A 24,693-nucleotide genomic window follows, 5' to 3' on the forward strand; every position below is an offset into this window, starting at 1 on the left:
CGAATGTTTCACTGAGCGACATAAATTTGAGGCTCCCTTAAATTCCCTGTTGAGAAGCTGAGTCAACGGGGGAATCTGGGTTCACTTAACAACCTTTTGATTAACTTAACTGCAGTGTGCTCACTTAACAACGGTGGCCAGAAAGGTCCTTGAAATGGGGCAGAACTGACTTAACTACTCTCTCGCTTAGTAACAGACGTGTTGGGCTCAAGGGTGGCTGTTACCCGTATGTGCTTTGATAAAGCCCTGACTTGACCCAGCCGGGGTTTCCTTTTCAGCGGAATTAGGACATAAAATTTACGACAGGCCTACTAGGAGCAAGAGCTTCGCTGGAGGAGGAAATACAACAGATTGCAAAGCCCGGAGGGGAGGCGTCACGTTGTCCGGCAAAGCGAGGTTTCAAAGGTGCTGCAGCTAAAGAATTAGAAACGCCTTTCCAGGCCTGGAACATGAAACCACTCAGCGGAGGAGAAGGACCCTCCATCTTGCAGGAGGAGGAATAAGCTGGGATCAGGAAGTCGGCCTTCTTTTCATGAGGAGGAGGAGGAGGACCAGGGGCGGCACGAAAGCACCTTCCCCTATTTGAGGGGCTACCAGAGAGAAAGGGGTGTGTGTGAGCGGGTCAGGCTATTCTCCAAAGGCAGGGCAAGAAGCAACCTGGAAGGAGAGAAATTTCCTGTCGATGAGAAGCATTAATCAGCTTCTCTGCAGAGGTTGTGGCTGCTCCAACGCTGGAAGCTCTTAAGACCAACCCGGACAGTCACTTGTCTGGAACGGCCTTACAGTCTCCTGGCTTGAGCAGGGAGTTGGACTAGAAGACCTCCAAGGTCCCTTCCAACTGTTACTCCAATACTGGTATCTAAAGGGCTTCCCCAAAGAAGGGGGGGTCAAGCTATTCTCCAAAGCCCCCCGAGGGCAGGACGAGAAACAACTGACCAAGGAGAGAAGCAACTGAGAAAGGAGCGAGAAGGAATTTCCTGACAGAAAAATTCATCGGTGGATTATTCAGCCTCCAAAAGTTGTGAATGCTCCATCACTGGGAGGTTTTGAAGAAGAGGCTGGATACTCTGTTTGAAATGGTACAGGTAGTCCTTGACTTACAACAGTTCACTTAGCGACTGTTCAATTCCAACAGCACTAAACAAAATGACTTAGGACCATTTTTCACACTTGCGACCACGGCAGCCTCCCTATGGTCACCTGATCAAAATTCAGATGCTTGACAAATGTCTCATATTTATGACGGTCGCAGCGATCCTGGGGGGGGGGTGTCACATGATCCCCCTTTGCGACCTTCTGACAAGCAAAGTCAAAGGGGAAGCCAGGCTCACTTAACAACCTTGTGACTAACTGTGGCAAGAAAGGTCGTAAAACGGGGCAAAACTCACTTCATCAATGTTTCGCTTAGCAGCAAGAACTTCGGGGCTCAGTTGTGGTTATTAAGTCAAGGACTACCGGATTGGGTGTCCTGCTTGAGCAGGGGTTGGACTAGATGGTCTCCAAGGTACCCTTCTAACTCTTGTTATTCTTTTTCCTATTCTATTTTCTATTTGTGTCCAACCTTGGGAACTTTTAAGACTTGTGGACTTCCAACTCCCAGAATTCCCCAGCCAGCATAGACCTAACAGAGTTGGAAGGGACCTTGTAGGTCATCTAGTCCAAACCCACCCAAACAGGAGACCAATTCTTGGTCCACAAGTCTCAAAAGTTCTGTTTATTTTCGGCAGGCAAGAAATAAAAAAATAAAAAAAGGACTGCTGCACACAGAGGCTCTAGCTGCCGCCACCTTTTCCTACCGCAAGGACGAGCCAGGTCGGCCTGGACTTGATGGGTTCTTCCACTTGGAAACCAGATAGTGATGCGGCCAGCAATTCAGTTACAGAAATTTAATCCAGGGTTGGGACGTGATCCTACGCAAGCCAGCATCCTCCATTTTGCTCACAGCTTTTTGCTGAATTAAGAAAAACTGCCGAACTGAGATCAGGTGACTCACGAATGCCAACTCCCCTCTTGCAACTGTTATCCAGGAAAGGATTTAAGGGCACGTGAGGGACGCTGCTTCTCCTCTGACAACCTGCCCCAGCCTCTCGCCTCTTGGGGGCAAATCCCAGCCCCCCCCAAAAACTTGCTTTAAAAGGAGGAAGGAGGAGGAGGAGGAGGAGGCAGGGAAGAGGACTTCAGGGATCAGCAATCGAGGCTGACTTGAAGGCATCCAAAAATAAACTTAATTACAAGAAAGGCACAGACGAGGGGCGATCCTTCCTGCCTGCAGGCTTTGCTGGGAGAGGCCCAGTTTTCGCACTGGGCTCCCAGCCTCTCCCCATGGGGAGAATCCCGAGGGGAAGACTGCCCCTGCTCCACCAGAGGTCATCCTGAAGAGCCTCCGTACACAGGGAGTCCTTGACTTACAACAGCCCGTTTAGTGCCTGTTTAAAGGTGAAAAAAGTGACTTATGGCCGTGTTTTTTCACACTTATGAACCTTGCAGCATCCCTGGGGTCACGTGGTTTATATTCAGACGATTGACAGCTGGCTCACAGTGTGGGGGGTGGGGTGTCACATGGTCCCCTTTTGCAACCTCCTGACAAGGAAAGTCAAGGGGAAACTAGATTCACTTAATATTACCGGTGTCAAGAAAGGTCGTAAAACGACTCGCTCAACCAACAGCTCCCTTGGCAACGTGATGTTGGGCTCAGTTTGTGGTCATAAGTCGAGGACTGCTGCAGTCTTACAAGGGAGTGGAGCAGGCCCAACGTTTGACTCCGATCCTGGCAGCAGCAGGAACGAGGGGAGGGAGGGAGGGGAGGAGAGGCGGCTCCAAAGAGGGGAGGAACCGGGCTGGCAACTGGCTTTTCCAGCCAGGCTCGCCCTGGGACAGAAACGGCCTCTGCTGCCCCAGATTCACACAGGCCTCGGGAAGTGGGGGGAGGCCTGGCTGGAAGGCTTGATTTTGGGGAGGGGAGGGCAGGTAAAGCAGATCAGGGTGGTGGTGGGGGAAAGGTGCATAAACTTTGGGGTATTGATCCTGAATTGGGAGACCCCTCCCCTAGAAGAGGCTGGACCGCCATTTGTCAGAAAGGGTGTAGGGTCCCTTGCTTGGGTGGGGTGGTGGTGGACTAGATGACCTCCAAGGTCCCTTCCAAATCTGATTCTCTGTTAAATGTGTTAATCTCCCCTCCCCCACGGACGGAGGAACCAGGTTTTGTTCTGGCTTGCAAGGCCCAGGAGGAGGAGAAGCAGCTCTGGGAAAGAGGCCCTGGTCCCTCGCCCCCAGCCCCAATTGGGAAGCTGGGGAGGGGGGCAGAAGAGCCCCACCCAATTGGGGCAGGAAGGAGTCACTCCCCCCCCACAAAGCGGCAGGAGGAAAATAAGGGGAGAAGCTTTTGAGAATGGATCCCGGGGACCCCTTTGCCCCCACCCCGTATTAAGACTTTAGGAAGGACCAGGAAGCAGCTCTGGGGGAGGAGAAAGACCCCCCCCAAAACTCCCCCAGTGGGGGGCAGGAAGGACCCACCGAGCCTGCCCCAATACACCATATAAAGGGGGAAACCAATAGGGTTTGGGGTACCGATCCTAAACTGGGAAGCCTCCCCCCCTTCACGTTTCCTGGATCAAGGAACCTCGTCCCCTTTTGATTCTCGAAACAAACCGCCCCCCGCCCCACAAAGGCGGCCAGGAAAGACCCACAGAGCCTGCCCGCCCCCAGAGCTACAGGGGGGATAAGGGCTGTTTTGGGTACCGATCCTGAACTGGGGCGGGAGGGGAGCCCCTTCGCCCCTCCCCACCCGCCCCAGGGCTTTATCCTGGCCCAGGAAGCAGCTCTGGGGAGGGAAAGACCCCCCAATTGGGGGCAGGAAGGATCCACGGAGCCCGACACCCCCCGTTCCCAGAGCTTATGGGGTGGATAAGGCTGGTTTGGGTACCGATCCTTAAGTGGGGGAGGGGAGACCCCCTTCGCCCCTCCCCGCCCGGATCAAGGCCCAGGAAGCAAGACCCCCCCAAACGCCCCCAAAACGGGGGCAGGAAGGACCCCCCCCGAGCCCGCCCCCCCGCACAGCCGCAGGACAGGGCCTGGTTGCAGCCGGATGGCCGCCCTTCCTGCCTCGCCCTCCAGGCCTGCATTGCCCCCCCCCCCGCCACCCCATAGAAAGGGGAGCCCCCTCCCCAAGCGGACTTCCAAGGGGAAGGAAAAGCCCCTGCCCCACTTGGCCAGGGGGGCTAAGGGGGCGGGGCCTAATTGCGCCCCCGGGACGCCCGCGAAGGGAAGGCGGGGGAGGGGAAGCAGGCGAAGGGCCTAGTGGGGGGGCAGTTGAGGCCGACCGGAGTGGGGGGAAGGGGAGAAGGGCCTCCGCCTCCGAGGGTGGGGGGCTGAGGGTCCCGGCGCCCCGGCCCGCTCACCGTGGGAGCCCCGCCCGGCCCTCATGGCGGCGCCGCCACCGCCGCTTCTTCTTCTTCTTCTTCTCCTTCTCCTTCGCCGCCGCCTCGTCACCCTCAGAGCCGGCTCGGCCGCTCCCTTCTGAGCATGCGCCGCGGACGCCCCCCCCCACCTTTTCAAGGGAAGGTCAGAGCGGAGGGAGAGCGGCGCTGCAACACTTCCGGCGGCCTCGAGGAGGAGGCGGGGGGAAAAAGGGAGGCCCGGGCGGCCAATGGGGAGGAAGGAGGAGGAGCGACGGGCGCTGCCGATGTCGCTCTTGCTCCCCGCGTGGTTAGGCGGCCGAACTGCACCCTCGTTTCCTTTTCCCCGGGGCTGGGGAGTGTGGCTCCCGTCTACGCACGCGCGCCACCGCTTCGAACGGAGAGGCGCGGCCCTTTGGCCCGCAGCCTGAGATTTCCGGACTCCAGGCGTTCTTCCGCCACTCCAAGCGCCGAGGATACGCCGAGGCCGAGCTTCTTCCTTGCGGGCCTCGCGCTCTCATTCCAATCATTCCAGGCCTCCCGCCTTACTACCTTCTAAGGCAGGGGTGTCCAACCTTGGCCACTTTAAGACTTGTGGACTTCAACTCCCAGAATTCCTCAGCCAGGCTGAGGAATTCTGGGAGTTGAAGTCCACAAGTCTTAAAGCGGCCAAGGTTGGACACCCCTGTTCTAAGGGAGATAGAAGAGGGCGATCGAGGCGGATGCCTAACCGCCTCGCTGGAGACGGGGAGTGGGGCCAAAGGAGCCGTGAATCTACCTCAGCCGGGACTGTCAGAAGGGTCCGAGGACAGAGAACTTGCCGGCGGCAATCCCGAGAGCGAGCCGGGAGGCCAGGACGCCATTTTGAGCGGCTGAGACTTGTGGTGCTCAGCTGGCAGCAGTGAGGAGGAAGTTCCCGAGGAGCCTGAGCTGAGGGCCAGTGAGCACAGGACGATTCATAGAAGAGCAGCACCTTTTGGCGACTGGGGAGCAAGAATGCAAATGAATGGCCCCTCCCTCCAGGGACTATAAGCCTGGTTTCAAAGGGTCTTTGCTCTGTAGAAGGCGAAAATGTTCTAAAGAAGCTCTAAGGACCCAGCATTGTGTGTAGAGATACTGGCTTATCTGACGAATTCTGTCCAGGCTTTTCTGGCTGCAAGCCATCTTTGATCTACAAAGAAGTTTATTTCTTAAGATTAAAGCTGTGAGGGTTTCATTTGCTGGGTTTGTCTGTGTTTGTTCTCCGGGAACCCGGCTGAGTCAGAACAGCGGCCTAGAATGAACAGCATGGAATGAGCTGTGACTGGCGGAGAGTGTGATTCTGAACTGCAGAGCAAGAGACGGAATTGACAGAGGGCGATCCTAAACATCCGAAAAAGAGCCGGGACTGGAGGAGAGCAGGAGAGTGTGATTCTGAACGGCCGTGAATCGCAGAGAACTGAGGAGACTCACGGAGAATCGATAGACCCTACCTGAGAAGAATAATCTCCCAAACAGTCTCCCATTTAAATCACCCAGCCGATGAGTCAGCCTGCATTTAAATCCCCACTCAGCTGGTTGGACAACCTCCACTTAACCCCCACCCAAATCTCATCCATTCCAAACTCCCAAGTAGATGATTGGAGAGTTCATTGAAATCTTCTCCATTTGAATCTATCAAGCAATACTTCTCCTCCACTATTTCAACCTAAGACCAATTGAAGAATGCTTTGTCTAAAATTGATACAAAGAATGTAAACACTAAATCTGTTTATTGAATTGAAGATTTCTGTCTTGTTACTGTTGATTGTGTTTTAAAGACCTTTTGATTTGTTCTCTACAAAACATATCCACATCATTAGACGTCACCTATCCATTAATTGCTGTTGTATTTTGGTTTGCCAATGCCAGCAAAACCCAAACCAAAACAAGAAAAAACCCCAAGACCCCCAACCATGCCGCTTCTGATGTCTTGACATAGAACCAGCCCACCCTGCCTGTTACCAAACAAAAGCCTAGCTGATATGGTTAAACATACTCTTTCGATTCTCTACCCTTCTGTCAGGAAGCGGCCCTTCCAAAGAAGGCACACGAGATCAAACCGAAGGCTTGGACCACCTATGATCTAAGTGCTAGAGCCCACTGCAACTACATAGCCAAAAAGGCATTAAGAGTTGTTAACCTAATCCTAATGTAGCTTTTTTCTGGTAATATCTGCCACTACTAACTAGAGCATACAAAACATTAGCTGTAGACCAATACCGAATACAGTTCATCAGTCTGGAAACCCACATTACGTATCTGATATTAGCACAATTGAGAAAGTCCAGAAATATTTCACAAGAAGAGTTCTCCACTCTCTACTCAAGTAGAATACCTTATGCCACTCCAGACTTGAAATTTCTAGAACTAGAAAAACCTTGAACTACGCCTTCGCCTTCGGTCTGATTTAAGCATGGTATGGCAAAAATCATACATTACAATGTCCTACCTGTCAATGAATACTTCAGCTTCAACCATAACAACACAAGAGCACACAATAGATACAAACTCAATGTTAACCGCAGCAAACTTGATTGCAGGAAATACGACTTCAGCAACAGAGTGGTCAATGTCTGGAATACTCTACCTGACTCTGTGTTTCTTCCCCAAACCCCCAAACACTTTAACCTTAGATTGTCTACTGCTGACCTCACCCTTTCCTAAGAGGTCTGTAGGGGTTGTGCATAAGCGCACCAATGTGCCTACCGTCCTTGTCCTATTGTTTTTTTATTTTTCTTATATGTATCAATTTCATGTACTCATAACTATGTTTATGCTTATACCTGTTATAATCGCTTGACAAAATAAAATAAAAATAAATAAAAATAAAGGCAGGGGTCTCCAGCCTTAGCCATTTTAAGACTGGTGGACTTCAACTCCCAGAATTCCTCAGCCAGCTTTGCAAGATCGGTCATAAAAACGTGGGCAAAAGTGTCTCATTTATCAACAGAAACATTGAGCTCAATTGTGGTCGTAAGTCAAGGACTCAACCTGAACCTTGACTCTAAAATAGGAGAAGGGTCTTTCTTATAAAATCCATTTATTTTGGCCACTAAATAAAAATAACCTCCTATGTCCTTTTGATTTAAAGTGGAGTCAAAATTTTCCTCAGATAACACATAATCAGAGATGGAAGGGACCTTGGAGGTCATCTAGTCCAACCCCACCCCCGCCCCAAGCAGGAGACCCTACATCATTTCTAACAAATGGCAGTCCAATCTCTTCTTGAAACCCCAAGATACCCAAGCTTTTTTGTAAGCTGAGCAGATATATTGATTCGTGAGTTGAAATAATTTATTTGAAGTATAAACGCATGTAGATTTTTCTGAGCTTTATTTGCCCTTGAGATTTAGCTAGGCTGCCCCCAACCTGTCATGCCCCTGTCGGAGTCTGAGAGGAGGAAGATGAACAGCTGACAGGGAGCGGGAGCTCCATTGGCTGTGGAGGAGGCTGGGGAAGGGCAAAGTCCGCTGGGCAGAGCAGGAGAGAGGTAGAACAAGGAGAGGGAGTTCAGAGGAAGACCCAGGCCCAGACCCTTTTCATCCTAGGACATGCAGGGAAGAACGGAGAAGGAGCAACATGAGTTGCATGGCTTACGGGGGAGGACAGGGCCCTGATTCCTTTCAATAGCCACACCTGGGAAGCGTTTAAAAGAGATGCAAGCAGAGTGCGGCAGTTGCTGGGAACAAACGTGAATTCGAAGGTTGGGAGATTGTGGGAAGCCCGAAAAAAAACTTTTTAGATTCGGGATCCCACAGATGTGCCAGGTGCTATCCTAATAAAGGTACTTTTGGGATAGGTCTGTCTGAGTTAGATTGGAATGGAGCAGGGGTCGCCAACCTTTTGGACCTCAGGGACCACCAAACTCATAATTTTAGATCCCAGGGACCACTAATTGGTTCTGTGGGCATGGCCTAGTTTGTGGGTATGGCTTGGTCATGTGACTGGCTGGGCATGGCTTGTATGTAAATATAAGTATTTATATAAATATTGAATTTTTTTTATTAAAAAAGAGCAACTTTTACCCAAAATCAGGCAAAGCAGGCAGGCAGATTGAGTTGCTCACAGAATCACAGATTCACTCAGAGATCTATCTATCTGCCATCTGCTAGCTCAGTCTGTCACATAAAATTTGCTAGCAAGCAAACTCACAAAATTAACTCACAACACACCATGCATGTAAATATTGAATTTTTTATTTTTTTAAAAAGAGCAACTTTTACCCAAAATCAGGCAAAACAGGCAGGCAGGTTGAGTTGCTCACAGAATCATTCAGTGATCTATCTATCTGCCATCGGCTAGCTCAGTCTCTCAAATTCGCTTGCCGTGAGTCTGCACTGAACTTGCTTACAAGCAAACCTTCAGTCCTAAGGGAAGTTCGGCTGTACTTAAAGCAGAGGCGAAGATCTAAAGACTAGCTAGAAAGCAAGAAATCCAACCAGACCGTTTCTCTGACCAGGAGCCTCTTTTTATTGCAATTCAATGAACCCCTAACACCCTTTAACTCACAGAGCCAACAAGCCTCGCCTTCCTCTCCCACTCCATGCCTCCCTCTGGATGGGCATAGGTTTCACCCAGACGCCATCGGTGGGGTGTACGGTGCATGCGCCATAATGTGCCTGCCGCCCGTGAGCAGCCACTGGCGTGAGAGAGATTCCTTTGCCAAGTGGGAAAAATGGCTGACGAAGGACCCCCTTTAACGCAGGGGGAGGAGGAAGTTATTCCAGCTGCGCCCAAAATCTGCCCAGAGGTGCTTGAAAAGGCGGCCGGGTGTGTGTGTGTGTGTGTTTCCAGCCTCTTTGCCAGGCAGGGCAAGAGTTCCATACTCCCAAGAGTCAAAGGGGCAAGGTGGCACCGCGTTTCTTCTGCCAACCAAGGAATCCAGAGGGTGGGCCTTGGCTTGGAGCTGCCGGCCAGCAGCTGCCCACCGCCCCAGAAGCCCTTTGGGTCCCTGAGGCGGGAAGGAGGGGGCTCCACTTCTGCCCCGAGGGAGAGGGGTGGGGTGGGGGGGCTTTCAGAGTCCAGTTAGCGCTTGGGCCAGACAGGGGCAGCGTCCGAAAAGAGACCCATCCTCTCGGGGCGGGCGGGGCTCACTCCTTCAGCTGGACGGAGAGCTTCAGCTGCACTTCACACAGGAAGGCGTTCATCAGGTCGTAGCCGGCCTCGGTGGCGATCTTGCTGATCACCTGGCCCTGAGGGCCAATCAGCATCTTCTGCAGGAGGAGCAGAGAAGGACCTTCAAGTCAGCCCATCACCTCTTTCACCCACTTCTGCCTCCCTCCCCCCTTCATTCCTTCCCTCCCTCCCTCTCTTTCCGTCTCCCCCTTTCCCTTCCTGCCTACTTGCCTCCCACTTCCCTCCCTCCCTCCCTCCCTTTCCATCTTTCCTCTGACTCCTTCTTCCTTTCTTTTTTATCTTCCTTTCCTTTCTCTTTTTATCTTCTTTTCCTTTCCCTTTTTATCTTCCTTTCATTCCTCTTTTTTATCTTGCTTTCTTTTCTCTTTTCTCCCTTCCTTTCTTTTTATCCTTTCCTTTCTTTTTATCTTCCTTTCTCTTTTTTTACTCTTCCTTTCCTTTCCCTTTCTAACTTCCTTTCGTTCCTTTTTATCTTCCTTTCCGTTTTATCTACCTTCCCTTTCTTTTATCTTCCTTTCTTTTTCTTCCCTTCCTTTCTTTTTATCTTCCTTTCCTTTCTTTATCTTCTTTTCCTTTCCCTTTTTATCTTCCTTTCATTCCTCTTTTTTATCTTGCTTTCTTTTCTCTTTTCTCTTCCCTTCCTTTCTTTTTATCCTTTCCTTTCTTTTTATCTTCCTTTCCTTTCTCTTTTTTTACTCTTCCTTTCCTTTCCCTTTCTAACTTCCTTTCGTTCCTTTTTATCTTCCTTTCCCGTTTTATCTACCTTCCCTTTCTTTTATCTTCCTTTCTTTTTCTTCCCTTCCTTTCTTTTTATCTTCCTTTCCTTTCTTTTTTATCTTCTTTTCCTTTCCCTTTTTATCTTCCTTTCATTCCTCTTTTTTATCTTGCTTTCTTTTCTCTTTTCTCTTCCCTTCCTTTCTTTTTATCCTTTCCTTTCTTTTATCTTCCTTTCCTTTCTCTTTTTTTACTCTTCCTTTCCTTTCCCTTTCTAACTTCCTTTCGTTCCTTTTTATCTTCCTTTCCCGTTTTATCTACCTTCCCTTTCTTTTATCTTCCTTTCTTTTTCTTCCCTTCCTTTCTTTTTCCTTTCCTTTCTCTTTTATCTTCCTTTCCTTTCCCTTTCTAGCTTCCTTTCGTTCCTTTTTATCTTCCTTTCCCGTTTTATCTTCCTTTCCTGGCTGGGGAATTCTGGGAGTTGAAGTCCACCAGTCTTACAGTGGCCAAGTTTGGAGGCCTCTGGGGAATTCTGGGAGTTGAAGTCCACCAGTCTTAAAGGGGCCAAGTTTGGAGGCCTCTGGGGAATTCTGGGAGTTGAAGTCCACCAGTCTTACAGTGGCCAAGTTTGGAGGCCTCTGGGGAATTCTGGGAATTGAAGTCCACCAGACTTACAGTGGCCAAGTTTGGAGGCCTCTGGGGAATTCTGGGAGTTGAAGTCCACCAGTCTTACAGTGGCCAAGTTTGGAGGCCTCTGGGGAATTCTGGGAGTTGAAGTCCTCCAGTCTTAAAGGGCCAAGTTTGGAGGCCTCTGGGGAATTCTGGGAGTTGAAGTCCTCCAGTCTTAAAGGGGCCAAGTTTGGAGGCCTCTGGGGAATTCTGGGAGTTGAAGTCCACCAGTCTTACAGTGGCCAAGTTTGGGGGCCTCTGCTTTAAGTCAGGGGCTTCCTGTATTCCTTGTTGATGAATTTTACATTATGTTTAAAATGCTGTTTTTGTTTGTTTGTTTTCATCTTTTTTGGAACTGAAATCCGCCCACAGCCATTGACTGAGATGGGCAGCTGCGGAAATAGAATAAATAAATAAACTGTCCTGAAATGCATTCTCACCCCTAACACCCCCAAAAAAAGAGGAGAGACCCCCAGATTCAAATGCTCACCACGTATCTCTCCTTTGGGACCTCCAAATTCTGCACGATCTGGAGCTCCCCAGCTGGGCCCTCTTCCCAAAGGGCTGTTTTCTGGAAGAAAAGACAAAGGCCGCCCCCGTAAGTCTGCCATGCACCTGACGGGCAAGGAGGGCGGCGGCTGGGGAGCTGCAGGCACTGACGCTCACCTGTGTCACCAGGTAGGGCACTTCGTGGGGCAGGTGTTCCAGGAGTCTGGCCCGGATGAGGTTAGCGCAGATCTCCTGTGGGGACTGGCTGGTCAGGACGTCGCTGTGGTACTCCCACGGGCCCGGCTGGGCTTGATTCAGGAGGTATTTCTGTGGGCACAAAGGGTCCTGGGTCACACCTGCTTGGAGCGGAGGGGTAACCCGTACAGCAGTTCATGTTCTGACCCAGGCTTCGTAAATCCTAATCAGGCACAAACTTATTTTGAAAACAAGGCTTATTTTATTGCAATGCTGGGAATTGTTTTCATTCCCAGCCAAATTAATCTCAAACAGTCCCCCAAGGTAGAATAGAATAGAAATTAGAATAGAATATACAGTAGAATAGAATAGAAATTAGAATAGAATAGAATAGAATAGAATAGAACAGAACAGAATTCCTTTTATTGGCCAAGTGTGGTTGGTCACACAAGGAATTTGTCTTGGTGCAAATGCTCTCAGTGTACATAAAAGAAAAGTGTACATTCATCAGAGTCAAGAATCACCAGGTGCAACACTTAATGATAGTCACAGGGTACAATAAGCAATCAAGAAGCTGCCCACATTGGACAAACACTGGCCTAGATATACAGAAGCTACTTAAATAAGCGGCGAAACATTTTTAAAGCAAACCCAAAAGTCCACCCGCCATGATTCAACTCCCAGATTGGCAGCCCTACAAACGCCACATACTGGCAATTTCCCCCAATTCGAAAGGAAACCCAGTTTTAAGCCGAAATGTTTTCTGCTCTTCTCTCTCCCCCCACCCACTTCTGTTTTATCCTGGCGAGGCAGGGATGAAACATTTCAATCAAATGCCTAAGGAGATTCTCAACCATCCAGGTCAGGGTTGTCCCAAAGGTGCTTTTCCAAAAGACAACTGGACTTCCTTCCGCTTTTTTGTTTGAAAACCTTTCATTTCTTCCTCTGAGAAGCTGCAGTTCTTCAGACTTCCGTCTGTCCATCCATCCATCCCCTCCCTCTAATTCCCATCTCTTCTCCCTCCCTTCCTTCCTTCCTTCCTTCCTTCCTTCCTTCCTTCCTTCCTTCCTTCCTTCCTTTCCTTTCCTTTCCTTTCCTTTCCTTTCCTTTCCTTTCCTTTCCTTTCCTTTCCTTTCTTTCCTTTCCTTTCTCCTTTCTCCTTTCCTTTCTCCTTTCCTTCCTTCCTTCTCCCTCCCATCTCCTCCCTCCCTTCTCTTTCTCCCTCATTGTCGGTTCACCAACACTGGAGGTTTTAAAGAAGAGATTGGATCACCATTTGTCTGAAGTGGTGTAGGGTTTTCCTGCCTCAGTAGGGGGTCGGACTAGAAGACCTCCAAGGTCCCTTCCAACTCTGTGATTCTGCCTGTTCTTTTCCCTTCCCTTCCCCTCTCCTCCTCTCTCTGAAGAACTGAAGAAGCTGCTTGGAGGAGAAGCAAAAGGTTTTTCCAGGAAAACAGCAATGTCCACTTGCCTTCTGGGAGAGCCCCTTTGGGAGAGCAAGCCTTTCCACCCCTTCCCCGTGGCCATCTGGGGCTCGAGGGCTGAGCCCTGGCCTCCTGGCGGGGGCCGCTCACGTGCCTTCAGAGTGTCCACCTCCTCCTCCTGCAATGCAGCCAACATGAAGATCTCCTGGAAGCCGGGCCAGCCTTTCTGGGCCTTGGAGCCCACCGGGGTCTCGTCCTCCTTGGCAGAGGCCCAGCCCGGCTCCTTCCCCGCGGGCTCCACAGGGGCTCTCTTGGGGGGCCTGTACAGAGGCCTGATCCCCAGCTTCTTTCCTCCAAAGGCGCCTTCGGTCAGCTCAGCCACCAGCTCCAAGAGGAGGCCCTTGTGCTTCACCAGATCCACCTGAGCCCGCAAAGGGGAAGGGAAACCAAGTCAGCTGCTTTACCCCGTTTCCCCAAAAATACGACCTACCCTGAAAGTAAGTCCTAGCTTGATTTCTACACATGCGCCCAATAGAAGCGCTACCCCCCAAAATAAGCCCTAATTAAGACCCCACCCACTCCAGAATGGACGGGTAACAATTAAGCCAGGGTGGGGATGCGGAGTGGTGGAGCCACCCTACTACTTACCTTTGGGCAGGTGTAGCCAGGCCTCGCACACCCCGACACCCTGCCTTGCCGGCCCATTTCTTCTGCAGCCAGCAAGGCTTTCTGAAGGCTTCTGGCGCTGATGACAAAGCTCTGGATCGATCCTGAAGGGTGCAGAGGCCTTCAGGAAGTTCCTTGCTGGCCACAGGAGTTCCAGAAGGCCTCTAACAGCAAAAAGGAGGCCGGGGGCGACGCACGCACAAGTGAGGTTAGTCAGTGGATGATACATCCTCCAAAAATAAGACCTGGTGCCTTTTTTTGGTGGCAAATATATATATATATATTAGACAGGGTCTTATTTTCAGGGAAATACAGGTAGCAAGTCACGGAAAGACAGAAAACGGACATGTGAAAAAGAACCGGTGATCCACCGAGCCAGCCCTTTGAGGGTTTTCTATTTATTATTTTTAATGATGGCCCTTTTTTAAAAATTACAGGAGGATTATTTATTTTATCTTTTGTTTCTTTACGCGTTCATCTTACGGCCCCCTTCAGATTGTATTTCAGTAAAACGGAACATGGATTAAAATGTTGGCGAGTGGGCGGGGGGGCGTTTGGGGATTGTCGTGTATGTGTGTGCATGTTTAGTCTGGTCTCTGCGAGTTATGTGAATTTCATTGTATGTATACAGTGTATATACGTACAGTGACAATAAAGAATTCAATTCCACTCAATACATGAAATAAATCATCACAATACAGGACAGATTGGCCAGCGAAAGCATTTTCTTCTGTGTTCTACAGTACTCAACGGTTACACCGTTGAGGTGTTAAGATTTCAGAACTGACCAGCAGCAGTAATAGCTGCCAGCTGCTGTAAGTCTGATGCAACTCTAAGGCTGATGAAGTAAGAATGGCTCAGCCTAATATGGGTATTTCCCTTTAAGACTGGGGATATATAAAGGCAGCCATTAGAGGGAATGTTCTCTCTTCTTGTGTCCGGTATTCATTGCAGAGTTTCTCCGTGTAGAGCAGGGGTGTCCAACCTTGGCAACTTTAAGCCTGGAGGACTTCAACTCCCAGAATTCCCCAGCCAGCAAAGCTGGCTGGGGAATTCTGGGAGTTGAAGTCCTCCAGGCTTAAAGTTGCCAAGGTTGGACACCCCTGGTGTAGAGTTAACAAGGTAATTTACCTACCATGTATATAACTGTTGTACATAAACCACAGTTAAATGTCTAAGCCTCTATGTGCCATGGTTTGCTCCCAGGTTGTCTCATAATGGTAGTCACACTGCAAACACTTTGACACACACGTGCCAGGCAATCCTCAATACAGGTAGTCCTCGACTTACAACAAGAGTTCCTTTAGTGACCACTGGAAGTCACAACGGCACTGAAAGAGGTGACTTACGACCGTTTTTCCCACTGAAGACCATTGCAGCATCCCCATGGCCACTGATCAAAATTGGCAACTTGGCAACTGACTCGTATTTACGACGGTCGCTATGTCGCTGGGGTCATGTGGTCCCGTTTGGCGACCTTCTGACGATAGTATAGTCAATGGGGAAGCCAGATTCGCTTCCTAACGGTATGACTTAACTTCTCAACTGCAGCGATTCACTTAATGACCGTGGCAAGAAAGGTCGTAAAATGGGGCACAAAGTCAGTTAACTGTCTCACTTAGTCAACAGAAATCTTGGGCTCGACTGTGGTCGTTAAGTTCAGGGCTACCTGTACTGAAGACCCCCACAGAACATGTATTTTGAGAATCACCAAATAACAGAGTTGGAAGGGACCTTGGAGGTCTTCTAGTCCAACCTCCCTAGGCCTAGACCATTCTGGACAAATGGCTGTCCAATTCTTCTTGAAATCCTCTAACGTCTAACCCATAACCTCGGGAGGGAAACGACTCCACCGGTTAATTGTTCTGTCACCAGGAGCCAAGGGGGCCTCTTTGGCTCGTGGGGAACCCAGAGATGGCAAAACAGGTTGATACCCATCCCCAGGCCAAAGTTATAGCCCAACAAACTCACCTTGTTCAAGACGAGGAGGCTGGGAACCTGCGGGAACTGCTTCAGGCAGTGAAGCACCTGCGGGTGAAGCTGATGCCGGGTGTGGCGATCTGAGACATCCACGAGGACCAGCACTTAAGGAAACAGGGAGGAAAATGAACTTTGGGCCAGCCACCTTGCCCGCGGGAGTGCAAAGGGACAGCTAGACGAATTTGTGGCACAAGCACGTGGCAGCCCTGCCACCTTCGCCTAATCACCGGCACGAAACCAGGGAATGGTATCTGATGGATGCAGGCCGAATCTCACCTAAATCTGCATCGTTCAAGCTGTCAAAGGGGTCAGACAGCATGGTCTTTTCCAGGTTGTGTCTGAAATGGAACACAGGCAAAGCGTCCGTCATAAAGTGAATACTTCTCCCCCTCCCCCCTCTCTCACACACACACGCAAGACCCACTGTCCAGGGCACAGGTGTCCAACCCTGACAACTTAAGACTTGCAAAACTTCCATGACTGGGGGATTCTGGGAGTGGAAGTCCACCCCTCTTAAAACACGCTGGCTGGGGGATTCTGGGAATTCAAGTCCACCCCTCTCTTAAAGCATGAATTCTGGGAGTTGAGTGTCCACGTCTTCAGGTTAGACTTCCTACCTTTTGCCTTTGGCAGCAGTGGTGAGGCCAGGGGTATCCAAGATAATCTAGAGAGAGAACAGGAATTTAAGCATGTTCAAACCAGGACAATATTTCCCTTACTTTTGCAGTGTTGAAAAAATGAAACTAACTTTTTACATCCAGGGTGTCTTGAGCTGTCACACTGACCGGCCTTGAGGAGAGTAGGACAACCTGGACAGTCAAGCTACTCCCTACAAATTGAAGTTTGCCTTTTGGTCAGGAGAGCCATCTCTTCTTAAAGGATTGGGGGGTGGGGGGGAAGGATCCACAATGTGATCCTTTAGATCAGGGGTCTCCAATTCTGGGAGCTGAAGTCCGCCAGGCTTAAAGTGGCCAAGGTTGGAGACCCCTGCTTTAGGTACCTGAAAAGACTCTTTTTCAGCTTCTGAAGCTGCCTCCCTTGGTGATCCACACAGTTGGAAGTTGTTACACACAGTCCTTGACTTACGACGGTTGCTTAAACTACAGGTAGTCTTCGACTTAAACCCATTCTTGGTGACCATTTGAAGTAACCGTGGCCCTGAAAGAGTGACATCCCTGTTTTTCAGAGTTATGGCTGCTGCAGCATCCCCCTGGTCAAGGTTTGCCTTTCGATATTGACAGAAAAACAGTTCCAACTCCTTCTTATGACGGCTCCTCACCAGCTGGGTATCCTCGGCTGTGATGACGCCTTGAGCGTTGCATCTGGTCGTGTGCACCTTACTGGAGACCGGCAGGATCTGCCAAAAACAAAGAAAAAACAACAACTCAGAATTATTTTAGATTGCGAGGCCTGAAGAGGAGGCATTATTTATACTTTAGTCCTCAACTCTTATGACCAGAATTGGGAGCAGAATTTCCATCGCTTAAGCAAGGCGGGTTAAGTGAGTCACGTGCAATTTTACCACCATTCCTGCCAGGGTTGCTAAGTGACTCACACTGTGATGACCCAAAGGGCGTGGCACAAAGGTAGCACAGCCAGATAATAAGTAAAGCTCCAACTTTGTCCCCAACGTCCTGGTTACCTTCCGGCCTGGAGAAAACTCTCTCAGGAACCTATCACAGCCTTTGGCTGCAGATTTCAAGTCCAAAACTTTAAACCATAAATCTAATGAAGGCAAGATGAGGTAGTTAATCCGGCAGAGCAAGATAAGGAGTTCCAGAAGTGAAGTACCAAGCAATAAATCAATACAGTTGGGAGAATGCCAGGAACACAGATAAGCCACTATGCCACAGAATAAATACATGTTTGTTCCCAGCAGCTGCCGCACTCTGCTTGCATCTCTTTTAAACTCTCTTCCCAGGTGTGTCTAATGAAGGGAATCAGGGCCCTTTCCTTCCCCGTAAGCCACGCAACCCATGTTGCTCCCTTCTCCATTCTTCCCTAGGATGAAGAGGGGGTGGGCCTGGGTCTTCCTCTGAACTCCCTCTCCCTTGTTCTATCTCTACGCTGCTCTGCCCGGTTGGACTTTGCCCTTCCCCAGTTTCCTCCACAGCCAACGGAGCCACACTCTGTTTGTCTTCCCTGTTTGTCTTCCTCCTCCTTGGAGTCAGATTCTTGGGGGGCAGGGCATGACACACACCTTCGCTAAGTGAACTGAGCTCCCCCAATGGATTTTGCTCATCAGAAGTTAGCGTCAGGACACCCCCCTCCCCCCATGTGGAACCCCCCGCCAGAATCGAGGCCTACCGTGGTGGGAAGGTCACCAGCGGCCGTGGTGCTCAATTGCTCAGTGAGGAAAGAACAGCTGCACATCACTTTTTTTCAGTGCCGCTGTGACTCTCCAATGGTCACTAAACGAGGACTACCTGTCGTGTACGGCTGAAGCGCTCACACCAAGCATTGGAGCCCCGCGGCCTTTACCTTCCGTCCGAGCAGCTGGTTCGACAGGGTGGACTTGCCGGCGTTGGGAGCCCCGATAATGGCCACTCTCAAGACTCTGGGGTTCTCCGGCTGATCAGGGCGGTGGAACAACAGGGATCTGTGATCACCTACAGGAAGGAACAGGGTAAAGGTTGAGTGGGTCACTGCGAGGGGTTCAAAGCCCCAGAGGCATTTGCACGCTCTAAATACGACGCCTTTGCTGGGGTGTGAAGGTCGCAAAAGGGGATCGCGGGGACTCTGCAGCTGTCATAAAGGCGAACCAATCGGCAAGAGTCCTAATTTTGATCACGCGACCATGCTGCCACCGTTGTAACTATGAGTCCGTTGCCAAGCACCTGAATATAAATCACGTATGCTGCAATGGTCATTAAGTGTGGAACATGGCCCTAAGACACTTTTTTCAGTGCTGTTGTAACTGCGGTCACTAAACGAACGGTTGTAAGTCGAGGACTGCCTGCAATCTTCCTTTCCTAGATTAAAAACAGGTTTCCCTGGACTTTCGAATGGTCACTAAAGGAAGGGTTGTAAGTCGAGGACTGCCTGCCCAAGGACGGGCTGGAAAAACCCTCTTTCCGGGGCCAAGAGGGGAAGAGACGCCGGCCTCAGGGACCCCCCCGTGCGGACCCCCCCTCCGCCAGGATCGAGGCCTACCGGGGAAGGCGCAGGCGGGCGGGGCGGCCGGCCCCCCCAGAGACGGGCCCGCTTCTCCCGGGGCGATCCCGGCCAGGTGATCCAGCGCGGAGTCGCGGCTCTGCGGGCGAGCCGGGGCGGCCCGGAGGGGCTGCAGGGGGCCCGTTCCCGAAGGAACCCAGCTTGCCTCCTGTCCCTTCACACCGAGTGGCCGCGAGTTCCTCAGGCTCAGAGCGCGGGCCGAGGCCGGCTCCAGGCGAGGGGAGGCGGCCGCGAGGAGCCGAGCCTGACGCACGGCCAGGCCCAAGGCCTGCCAGCCCAGCCTCGCCGTCGCCATGGTGATCTAGCGCCTCACGAAGCACCCTCGCTGGCCTGCGCCGCCATCTTGGATCCGGCAGCCGGAAGGACCTTCTGGGAGGCGAGGGAGGCGGAAGGAACCGACCACAGAGACGAGCGGTGAGTAGAGCGACGCGGGGGGGGGGAGCCGCGCAGAGGCGTCGGGGGCGTGGCCTCAGAGGAGGAGTGCCGCCGCCGCCCTTTCTTTGTGCGCTTCCATTGCAGAGCGCTCCCCGAGCATGCGCAGAACGTCGAGTTGGGGGGGCGTGTGTGCAGGGACTGGGTCACGTGGTGGAGAAGACTCGAGACAAAGTTCCTCTGAGCATACGCAGAGCGCATTCCAGACTTGCTTGATCTGTTTGGAGGTGGGCGGGTATTTTGTTAAGGGCAAATTCTTCAAATTCTCTCTGCAGCATCTCTACCCAGTGCCCTTCAGTACCTCTGAACATATGCAGAGTGCATTTCGGACCCTTTGATCTATATGGAGCTGGAGGGGGCTCTACTTTGTTTGCTTGGAGCAAGTGCTTCCAAGGCTTCAGCGGGTCTCTGCGGCACCCTTCCCCGCCCCCCCCTTCCAGTTTTTCTGAGCATATGCAGAGTTCGTCCCAGCCCTTTCAACGGAGCTGGGCTGTTTTGTTCCCTAGTTCAAGTGCTGCCTGAGTTCAAGGACTTGCATGCTCTCTGCTGCTCTCCGGTCCTCTGAGCATGCACAAAGTACCTTTTGAGTTTTCACCCTGTTTGACCTCCAGTCCCTTTTCTGCCCTGATTGCTTTCTTAGTGCAAGTGTTTCAAGCCGCCTGGGAAAGCCAAATAGCAATAGCCAGAGCCCTTAGACCAGGGGTGTCCAACCTTAGCAACTTTAAGACTTGTGGACTTCAACTCCCAGAGTTCCTCAGCCAGCTTTGCTGGCTGAGGAACTCTGGGAGTTGAAGTCCACAAGTCTTAAAGTTGCCAAGGTTGGACACCCCTGCCTTAGACTTATATCCCGCTTCACAGTGCTTTCCAGCCCCCTCTGAGTGGTTTACACTCAGCATCAGCCTCTTGCCCCCAACAAGGATGGAAAGATGAGTCAACCTGAAGCTTGGTGAGAATCGAACTGCTGGCAGTGGGCAGAATTGGCCTGCAATACTGCATTCTGACCAGTGCACCATCACAGTAGATAGATGGATGATGGGAGGATGGACGGGTGAGAGACAGAACTTAGCGATAGCCCTTAGGCGACATATACTACTTCACAGTGCTTTGCAGCCCACTCTAAGCGGTTTACAGAGCCCGCCTCTTGCCCCCAAACACTCTGGGTCCTCGTTTTACCCACCTCAGAAGGACGGAAGGCTGAGCCAACCTGGAGCCTGGTGGGATTTGAACTGCCCAATTGCAGGCAGCCGGCAGTTCAGCAAAAGTGACCTGCAGCACTGCACTCTCACCGCTGCGCCACCGAGGCTCAAAATCATCAAAACCGTAAAAAAAGCAAAAGTTAGAATATTTCGGACCAGGGATATGCGACACCCAGAAAAATGCAGCCATCCTCCAGGGAAAGATGGAAGACAAAGGAGGTCCAGGGAGAAGAAGGACATCATGGCTTCAAAATCTAAGGGTGTCAGGTGACGCTCCATTCAAAATCCAAGAAAGAAATACTTAAGACTCTTTTAATTAGAGAAAAAATATCTTTTACTGGAAATCAAGTGGTAGCAACAAAAGAATTCTGAATCTGAGAAAATAGGCGCGTAAATCACCTATACAAAGTAATGGCAACGTTTCCACCCCCAATAGTTCAATTGGTTCCTCCAATTAAAAGTTGTGTATATCATCATGTGGGCATCTCCAGGTGGTGATGAGGCTTCTGTCCGTTGACCTTGACATAGTTTGATAAAGGGTTGCAGCTGCGCATAGGATAGAAACCTAAGCAAGAATCTACCCCCCCCCCACAGTTTATACAGTTCTGATTTGTAACACCTCCAGCTCACTTCCCATAACCATTCTCCGCCTCCTCCCCCCATTACTTATGACAGCCGAAAGATGCAAAGCAAAGGGAGAAAATCTTGAAGGCTGACATTCAGCCCTCCTAAAAAGAGACGTTAGTCCTAAAAAAGAAAAAAAAAGAAAAGGTAATAGACAATATGCAGGTAACAGCAACATACTTATTTTCTTAGGGTTTATCAGGATATTTAGTACGAAATGCCTTGATAAGTGTAGGAGCTCTAACATCCTTCTCATTCACCCCCTCAGCCTGGGAAGGAGGAAAATGTTTCCAAGCAACTTCCAAATACTGGAGTCGACCCCTTCGTTTCCGAGAATCCAAAGTTTCTTTAACTTCAAAATGTTGTTCACCTTCAATCAGCAACGGTACAGGAGGATCAACCCGAGTTGGTCTCAAGTCGGAAGTAAGTTCAGGTTTTAATAAACTAACATGGAAAACAGGGTGGATCCGTCGAAGAGTTTTTGGTAATTTCAGTTGGACTCTGCCACAGGGTTTACAATTCGTTCAATTGAGAAAGGCCCAACATACTTAGGGCCAAGTTTTTTTGACTTTTGGGTGGTTTGCAAACATCTGGTGGATAAAAAGACCTTGTCACCCACCTGTTATGGTTTTTGTGGAGTTCTCTTTTTATCTGAAAATTTCTTATGAGCTTGATGTAATATTTGGTTTCTCAACTTCGGTGGCACATATAATTTGGCCCCCACCCATGCCAATCCATCTCTAAGCTATCGATCCATCCAATTGGCAAAAGGCTATGGGCGTTTTTAAGGTCTTTAGCCTTAAGCCCATTTTCTCCACTACCTCCGAGCTGATTACGCACCTCGTGCACCCAGAGTCTAACAAGGCCGGCATTTCCCCTTTGACTCCTGACGTGGGTACCCTTAATCTCACTGGAATGGTCATAGGGCCCTTGTTTGGACTTACCAGGGAGTCGTCTTCCGATTCGGATTCACTCTCTTCCAGGAAGGTCAGAGGTCCCAGCTCCTCTATCCCCAGAGGGGCGACCTCTACAACCCCTCCCGTCTTTAGCGCGGTTTTGCGAGGCTTGGCTGGGGGGTTTTCAGGTTTCCTCCCTCCTCTCTGCGCCCCCTTTGGATCCAACTTGACCCTGCAGTCTGCAATCCAGTGGCCCTCTTTTCCACATCGAAAACAGGCAGTGGATCTGGGTCTTGGCATCACTCCTCCTTTCGGAGGCTTAGGGGCCTCTTGGAAGCGTGGGGGGGACGGCTTGCTCCACCCAGAACCCCCCCTGCGTCTGCTTCTTCGGGTCAAATCTATCCCCACTTCTTCTGCCAGCAAGTACCACAGTTGCAAATCATTAGGGTCCCTTCTGCAGATACACATCTGGTATACGTCCTCATTTAGACCATCTTTATAGGCTTCTATCAGGACTTCCTGGGACCAGCCTCGGATATGGTACGCCAGCTGTCTGAACTCCTGGGTGTAGTCGGCCACTGACCTCCTCCCTTGATTTATGGTCTTCATCCTGATCCTGGCCTTTCGCTCCGCCAGTGGGTCCTCAAATCTTGCCCGCAGCGCGGCCATGAACAGGTTATAATTCCGCAGTTGGGGGGAGTTATTATTATACAGAGTCACCACCCACTCCGCAGCTGTTCCCTCCAGAGCGCTGATAACACATCTCACTTTGGCTGCTTCTGAGGAGAATTCCTCCCCGTATTCTTCCATGTAGCTCCAAACGTGTGCTAGGAAAAACCTCAAGTCTTTGGGATTTCCCCCATATTTCACTTCTAACGGAGGCAACTTGGGAGCTCTATGCCCTCTAGGAATTTCACCTCCCGCCGGGGCCCCCGGGGCTGCTGCTGGCTGTTGCGCTGGCTCAGGTGGATTTACGGGGTTGGGGGCTGCTCGGCTTCTCCTGGCTGGGGCTGCTCCCCCTTCTCCCTCATACCTTGGTGCAGCGTGAGGTTGTCCAAACGCCTCATTGAGGAGCTGCCTGGCTTGGTCCAGTAAAAGATCTCTCTTTTCCCTCTCTTGCCATGGCTCCTCTCTTCCACGCCGACGGGTAGCGGTCACTCCTGGAGGAGGCTGTTCCTCGGGATCCTCCCAGCCGACTCCCAGGGGCCACTTGGGTTTTACAGCTGGTTTTTCCATGGTGTTCACACCCCCTCGGAAGAAAATTTACTATTTCTCCGGGTGGGCTGGTAAATGGGAGATTCAGAATAATGTCAGGTGACGCTCCATTCAAAATCCAAGAAAGAAATACTTAAGACTCTCTTAATTAGAGAAAAGATATCTTTTACTGGAAATCAAGTGGTAGCAACAAAAGAATTCCGAATCTGAGGAAGTAGGCGCGTAAATCACAGATACAAAGCAACGGCAACGTTTCCACCCCAAATAGTTCAATTGGTTCCTCCAATTAAAAGTTGTGTATATCATCGTGTGGGCATCTCCAGGTGGTGATGAAGCTTCTGTCGGTTGACCTTGACATAGTTTGATAAAGAGTTGCAGCTGCGCATAGCATAGAATAGAAACCTAAGCAAGAATGTACCCCCCCAGTTTATACAGTTCTGGTTTGTAACACCTCCAACTCACTTCCCATAACCATTCCCCCTCCTCCCCCATTACTTATGACAGCCGAAAGATGCAAAGCAAAGGGAGAAAATCTTGAAGGCTGACAAAGGGACCAGTTTGGATAAAACTCAGCAGTACTTTTTCATGCGGCTGTTGGATCAAAATAGGATCACCAACACGATCTCCAACGTCTGAGGATGGATAGGGAAGGAAGAAGAAGAAGAAGAAGAAGAAGAAGAAGAAGAAGAAGAAGAAGAAGAAGAAGAAGAAGAAGAAAGAAGAAGAAGAAGAAGAAGAAGAAGAAGAAGAAGAGAAGGAGGAGAGGAGGAGGAGGAGGAGGAGGAGGAGGAGGAGGAGGAGGAGGAGGAGGAGGAGGAGGAGGAGGAAGAAGAGGAGGAGGAGGAAGGAGGAGGAGGAAGAAGAGGAGGAGGAAGAGGAAGAAGAGGAGGAGGAAGAAGAGAAGAAAAGGAGGAGGAGGAGGAGGAAGAGAAGAAGAGGAGGAGGAGGAGGGAGGAGGAGGAAGAAGAGAAGAAGAGGAGGAGGAGGAGGGAGGAGGAGGAAGAAGAGAAGAGGAGGAGGGGGGAGGAGGAGGAAGAAGAGAAGAAGAGGAGGAGGAGGAAGAAGAAAAGAAGAGGAGGAGGAGGAAGAAGAAGAGAAGAAGAGGAGGAGGAGGAAGAAGTGTTTCAAGGGCCTGAGCATTCTCTGGAGGGGCCCCCTCTGCCCTCCAGTTTCTCTTGTTAGGAGTTTGCATATGGAACTACCCAAGACAGTGACTTGAAAGCAGCAAAGAATGTTTATTCAGGTATTTGCAAAGAAAGGTGCACTAAAGGTGGACCAGGAAGGAAGCATGCATTCTTCCGTCCCCTGCACAGGTTCCGATAACAGATAATCAGAGTTGGAAGGGACCTTGGAGGTCATCTAGTCTAGTGGTTGCCAACCGGTGTGCCATGGCCCATCAGAAAAATTGGTGGTCCGCAGAGAAATGTCACCCCAGAGCACACCCCCCCAAAGCAATTAATCCAGGCTG

The 24,693-nt window shown here is 50.6% G+C and overlaps 1 protein-coding gene across 1 annotated transcript; it reads right to left on the reverse strand.

Annotated features, from left to right (window-relative positions):
- Positions 1-8,861: 8,861 nt before the first annotated feature.
- On the reverse strand, positions 8,862-19,323 carry ERAL1 (Era like 12S mitochondrial rRNA chaperone 1). The gene is made up of 10 exons (XM_087955837.1): positions 18,842-19,323; positions 18,170-18,297; positions 16,968-17,045; positions 16,306-16,352; positions 15,965-16,026; positions 15,680-15,792; positions 13,197-13,463; positions 11,601-11,750; positions 11,425-11,505; positions 8,862-9,628 (listed from the first exon to the last, which is right to left on the reverse strand). The coding sequence occupies exons 1-10, from the start codon at positions 19,155-19,157 to the stop codon at positions 9,506-9,508; spliced, it is 1,365 nt and encodes a 454-aa protein (XP_087811963.1). The 5' UTR covers positions 19,158-19,323; the 3' UTR covers positions 8,862-9,505.
- Between the last annotated feature and the right edge of the window lie 5,370 nt (positions 19,324-24,693).

This window comes from Notechis scutatus, chromosome 1 (assembly GCF_049901735.1).
Source record: "Notechis scutatus isolate UNSWTSFEM ecotype Mainland chromosome 1, rNotScu1.2, whole genome shotgun sequence".
Taxonomy (NCBI): domain Eukaryota; kingdom Metazoa; phylum Chordata; class Lepidosauria; order Squamata; family Elapidae; genus Notechis; species Notechis scutatus.

What these genes read in the sequence shown, in the direction of transcription:
- ERAL1 (XM_087955837.1), bottom strand. Translation starts at nt 19,157, where the DNA reads ATGGCGACGGCGAGGCTGGGCTGGCAGGCCTTGGGCCTGGCCGTGCGT. An exon ending in GCCTCCTCGTCTTGAACAAG is followed by an intron (nt 13,464 to 15,679) that starts GTGAGTTTGTTG and finishes TTGCGGGCTCAG; the next exon opens with GTGGATCTGGTGAAGCACAA. An exon ending in TCCCAAAGGAGAGATACGTG is followed by an intron (nt 9,629 to 11,424) that starts GTGAGCATTTGA and finishes CTCCTCCTGCAG; the next exon opens with AAGATGCTGATTGGCCCTCA.